Source organism: Aphelocoma coerulescens, unplaced genomic scaffold, assembly GCF_041296385.1.
Source record: "Aphelocoma coerulescens isolate FSJ_1873_10779 unplaced genomic scaffold, UR_Acoe_1.0 HiC_scaffold_57, whole genome shotgun sequence".
NCBI lineage: Eukaryota > Metazoa > Chordata > Aves > Passeriformes > Corvidae > Aphelocoma > Aphelocoma coerulescens.
In genome coordinates this window covers 1,933,001-1,938,220 of record NW_027183916.1, presented here as the reverse complement: position 1 = coordinate 1,938,220, position 5,220 = coordinate 1,933,001, and the positions used below count along the sequence as shown (strand labels likewise).

Below are 5,220 nucleotides of genomic sequence, written 5' to 3'. Positions count from 1 at the left end.
AAGAAGAAGCTGCAGGAGCTGTACCAGCTGGGCCCTCAGCTGGGCAGCGGTGGCTTCGGCACCGTTTTCTCGGGCATCCGCCTCTCAGACGGGAGTCCGGTAAAGTGGCCGAGACGGCGGGGCGCGGGAGGAGGGCCAGGGGCGGGGCGGGGCAGGGCTTGAGCTCAGCCCCGTCTCTCGTGGGCTTGCAGGTGGCCATCAAACGCGTGGCCCGGGAGAGCGTCCTGCGGTGGTACGAGCTGGTGAGTGAGCGGGGCCACCGCGACAGAGCGGGGCGTGGCGGGCAGGGATAAGGCCGGGGCCCCAGGGCGGGAGGCGGCGCAGGGCGGGGGGAGCGGGCGTGGGCTCAGCGTGCGAGCCGGAGCATCGCGGGCCCGGGGATGCCAAACACTGGTGATGGGGCCGGGCAGGGGGGCACCCCCGAAGCATCCCCTGGGCGGGAGGAAGCCCAAGCACCAGGGAGGCTGCCCAAGGGGGCACTGGGGCATCCCAGGCACGAGGCAGCGGAGCCACAGGGCAGTATCAGGCCTGCTGGAGGCACTGTCTCCTCCTCACAGCCCGACGGCACCCGTGTTCCCATGGAGATCGTGCTCATGGAGAAGGTGGGCTCTGGCTGCCACAACATCATCCAGCTCCTCGACTGGTTTGAGCTGCCTGACAGCTTCCTGCTGGTGATGGAGCGTCCGGAGCCATCGCAGGATCTCCTGGCCTTCCTGCTGGAGCAGGGGTTCCTGTGCGAGGAGATGGCGCGCTGGCTTTTCTGCCAGGTGCTGGAGGCCGTGCGGCACTGCACCGCCTGCGGCGTCCTGCACCGGGACATCAAGCCAGAGAATCTCCTCGTGGACCCGGAGAGCGGCGACCTGAAGCTCATCGACTTCGGTTGCGGCACCTTCCTCCAGGAGCAGGCCTTCACGCGATTTGCCGGTGAGCCCACAGGCCAGGCCCTGCTCCCAGTGCCAGGCACTGCACGGCCCCATTCCCTCCTGGGCTGTGGGCTGCGGCATTCAGCCGGCTGCCGCCTGCCCTTTGGCACGGGGCAGATGCTGTGCCCCAGGAGCCAGCTGCCAGCCCTGCCCACAAAGCCAGGCCCCGGCCGCTCGGCTTGGCAGGCCCGCAAGGGCTTGGGCTGCTCCGCTGGCCTTGTTTGCCTTGCAGAACGGTTTCTTGGCTTTGGCCAATTGGCTGGGGAACGCCCGGTGGCCTCGGGGGGAAGTTGTGGCCACCGGTGCAGCCCCTGCTTCCGCCAGGAGGCTGGCACCAGGCTCTGGAAGCCAGCAGCCTGCACCTGGACAGCGCCACCTGTCTCCCCTAGGAACACACATGTACAGCCCACCCGAGTGGATCTGCCTTGGCTGCTACCACGGCCATTCGGCAACCATCTGGTCCCTGGGTGTGCTGCTGTACGTCATGGTCTGCGGGAACATGCCCTTCCAGGAGGACCGTGACATCGTGTCGGGGCAGCTCTTCTTCTGGCAGCAGGTCTCTCCAGGTTGGTGTCTGGCCTCAAGAAGGCAGGCTTTGGCAGATGGCACCGCGCAGCCCAGCGTGGCCCTCACGCAGCTGCGCGGGAGGCCCATCTGCCCTCAAGAGCTGGCCGCAGGAGGCAGCCCGTGACGACGTGGTCGGTGTGGCCTGCTTGGCTGAAGGAGGTGGCGCGTGTCCTGCCGTGCCACTGTCCCGCAAAGGGCAGAGTCAGCCGGGAGGCTGGCACAGCTCTGAGCACACGCAGCATAGCCCGGGCCCTGGAGGCGCCGGGAGCAGCTGGGCAGGAGCCTTCTGCAAGTGACCGGCGCTTTCTGGTTTCTCTCCCCAGAGTGCCAACATCTGATCCGCTGGTGTTTGTCCAAGCACCCTGCGGACAGGCCAGCGCTGGAGGAGATCTTGCGCCACCCTTGGGTGCGGGGCAGGCGTCTTTGATGCCTTGCCAGAGCCTCTGCAGCACCCGATTACCGAGTCCCATGCAGGACTGAGGGCTCGAGAAATAAAACAACCACAAACCCATGCCGGGGTGTCAAGTCTGGTCCTGTTTAGCAACTTCAGCTAAAGAACCCTCTTGGGAAAAGGGGTAATCAGAGTGTTCTCTTCAGCCTTTGTCAAGCTTTTGATGCCTTTTCTCCAGGACGGTAGTTCTGTGTCTTCAAGCACAGGCTGTAGTACAGGCAGGAGGAGCTGTAACCAGCCTAGAAAGGTAACAGTGAAACAACAGCCGCCCTTTCAAACTGACGCGGCCACTTGGGTTCACCAGAAGTGATACCTGGGCTCATGTGTGCATTCCAAGGGCCAGCAGGCGGCAGGGACAGAGATGCTGCTCACCTGCCAAAGCTGTGAGAAGAAGCAGAAACGCCAAAACATCATTTCAGGTCAAGCCCTAATGAACTCTTGCTCTTTCTTCCCCTCACACTGGCAGCAGGCAAATGCAGCCCGGTCTGCCTGGATTTAGGGGACAGCAGCATCTAAAGGAGCTGTGCAGGGATGCACAGATGCTGAAAGAGACTCTACGGCAGATAGACACGCTCCAGCAGGCTCAGCCTCCCACACTGGGGCAGGGAAAGAGCATGAGGAGACCCCCGCTGCCGAGGAAGGAGCGGCAGAGAAAGTGATCCCTAGGGACTCCAAGGGAACCCCCCTGGTGTTACCAGCCTCTAACCCTATCTCACATTCGGGAGTTGTGTTATGTAACAGAGCAACTCTTGATAACTTTGTTGTACCATGTAGCCCAGAGCTTTAGAACACTGGGTGGAAGGAGTGGTATTTCTCCCCAGCTGCCTTCTGGAGACTTTGCTATGCCAACAAAGAATCCCTGAATGCTCATAGCACCTCCTGTCCAGCAAGGGAGGGAGACAAGGAAAAACAACCTCAAGTGGCCACAGACCTCCTCCTGCTTCTGCTGCATTTCACATTTTTCAGCCCCAGAAGTTCATCCATCTCTATTACCCTTTCTATTTGCTTCTACCCTTCCAGGAGATTTTTCTTTATAGCAGATGCTTTTCATGTTTAGAAACCACAGCATCCTCTGGGGGACAGGGAAACACTCCCACATACAGATGAGGGAATAGGCCCCTGAGAGGAGGCAGCTGCTTGAACAAGATCTAAAGCAGAAAGGGAATCCAGAGCATTTGTCTCTAGTTTTGTCTCTCTATTGAGCAGAACAGCACTAGATGATCTTCACTCACGTACAGTCATTTCTTACAACCTTATTGGCTCTAGCAGCCTCATAAAAGCAGTTCATCTGCAACATGTGTCCTGCTGCCCTTGCTACAGGGACAAGGTGTCTGTGGCTTCAAAGCTCTGATCAGCCTAGGCTCTTCTTTCCTGTCTATGCATTGTGCTGGGCTTCCTGCATGGTTTAAAGAAACCAGAGAGTTTGGGAAACTAGTTCTGGATGTACTGATACCAAACAGGTGCTGTGCTATAGTATGTGATAAATCAATGTGTGTGGCATTGAGCAGAAGCCAGGCAGAATCAGGGAGAGCTGAAAAGCTTCTAATTACATCTGAACTGCCTGTTCAAGGGATTCTGTGATTCAGTGGAAGCCTGGGAACCAGAGGAGAGGCCTGAAACTACAGAAACCAAATAATGAAACATCTCTTTTTCAGACAACTTGCAGGAGAGGGAAAGATGATGCAGGAGTTGGGATCCAGAGACTAAAGGGCACCTGCTCTGCCCCAGTGTTATCATCACTGCAGCTGCAGGATGTCTGGGGGTCCTTTGAGGCAGGTGAGGATTGGGGGCACAGAGCTATACCATATAGCTATACCATAAAGCATTCATGCCAACAGCAGAGAAAGCAAAGAGACACAGGAGATGATGGGTTTTTCCTTGTAAGCCTGAGGAATTCACAGGAATTCCCATTTTCCCCAGCTTCCCTACAGTATCAGTGTTTAGACATCACCCTGCCTTAGAGGATCTTCAAAAATCTCCCTTTATAGTGAGCAGAGAAACTGGTATTTCTCTGTAAGTGGCCACGATCCCCCTTGGCAGTGCAGCTGTTACTGCAATTTTACTTTGGGGAAGTTAAACACCAGTCTCATCTCTAAAAGCATCCTCACTCACTTTACAAAGTGCCTCAGGAAGGGTAAAAAGAGGGGCTTTAACACAAGCACACACCCTCCTCAGCTGTGCTGTTAAATGCCAGGTTGCAGTCCAGAGACTTACCTTCTCCACTCAGAAAGGGAATTCTTTGGCTGATACTTCTATAGAGAGATCAATAAACTCACAAGTAAGGACTGTTTCTGTTATTGGCTCTGCGGTTGTGCTTTCCCCAATGGTGGCTTCACACAGCACGTAATCCTGCACCTCCTGCCTGCAAGAGACACTTGTCACCAGTGGCTGCTGGCATCCAGCAAATTGGCTCACCACCCACCACGGGCCCTATTCCTGCCCCAGAGTTATGGTCACTGCCCCCTTTTCTTCCAGCTTATTTATTCTGCACTCAATTGTCTCTAACACTGCACCCCAACAGCCACAAAAGGCACTTGGGAGACCCTCCCTCCCTTCTCACACAGCTTTTGTCTTACTCTGTGCATACCCCAGATAAACCACTTGGCACTTGTTTAATTCACTTTCTTCTTGGGCTCCTAGTCTAAGTGTAACTTATTTCTCTGTCTTTCCTTGCTGACTCAGCATGCAACACTGTTTGCCCAAAAGAGCAGTATTTCCTTCCACCCCTATTTTGGGATCAGCACTGGGTTTTGGTAGATGTGAAATCACGATAAAGCCGTAGCTGGCCTGATGGTGGCCAGCAAGGAAAGCAACTGGTGCTGCCATGGAAACGTGTGGCCTTAAGCCAGTTTCTTGAAGGCCCCTGCTCATTCCCTCAGGCAAATGTCAAGGGACTGTGGAACAAGCCCAGGGGAGGGGATCTGATGGTTCCCCAGGCTCAGCCCTTGGTGGGGACCTCACCTGCCGAACGCTGGAGAAGCCTTGCACCACCATGTGAGCTGACTCGTCTGGCTGCAGCTCCATTGACCGTGGCTGCAGCTGAAACAGGGGCTCTGGGAATCCTCTTCGTCCTTGGAGCTACTGACAGATGTGAGGCTCTGGCCCTCCTCCTCAGGTGGTCTGTAACATTCCATGGTCCAGTAGAGCCAATGGAAACGGTAGCCCCCGTTTGTGAATTTGAACCAACAAAAGCAGGGAATGAGGCTAGAAGAGAAGACAAGATGGAAAACAGTATGGGAGTAGCTATATTTCCCTGGTCATCAGATTGCTCCCAATGAA

General features: G+C 56.2%; 1 protein-coding gene across 1 annotated transcript; it reads left to right on the top strand.

Annotated features, from left to right (window-relative positions):
• The first annotated feature begins 205 nt into the window (after positions 1 to 205).
• On the top strand, positions 206 to 1,917 carry LOC138101943 (serine/threonine-protein kinase pim-1-like). Its single transcript, XM_068999688.1, has 4 exons — positions 206 to 242; positions 558 to 924; positions 1,313 to 1,489; positions 1,814 to 1,917. The coding sequence occupies exons 2-4, from the start codon at positions 579 to 581 to the stop codon at positions 1,915 to 1,917; spliced, it is 627 nt and encodes a 208-aa protein (XP_068855789.1). The 5' UTR covers positions 206 to 242; positions 558 to 578.
• The last annotated feature ends 3,303 nt before the right edge of the window (positions 1,918 to 5,220 follow it).

Excerpts from the sequence above, each read along its gene's own strand:
- LOC138101943 (XM_068999688.1), top strand. The coding sequence starts at position 579 with ATGGAGATCGTGCTCATGGAGAAGGTGGGCTCTGGCTGCCACAACATC. Across the intron at positions 925-1,312 it reads GGCCTTCACGCGATTTGCCG|GAACACACATGTACAGCCCA; the intron begins GTGAGCCCACAG and ends TGTCTCCCCTAG. Across the intron at positions 1,490-1,813 it reads CTGGCAGCAGGTCTCTCCAG|AGTGCCAACATCTGATCCGC; the intron begins GTTGGTGTCTGG and ends TTCTCTCCCCAG.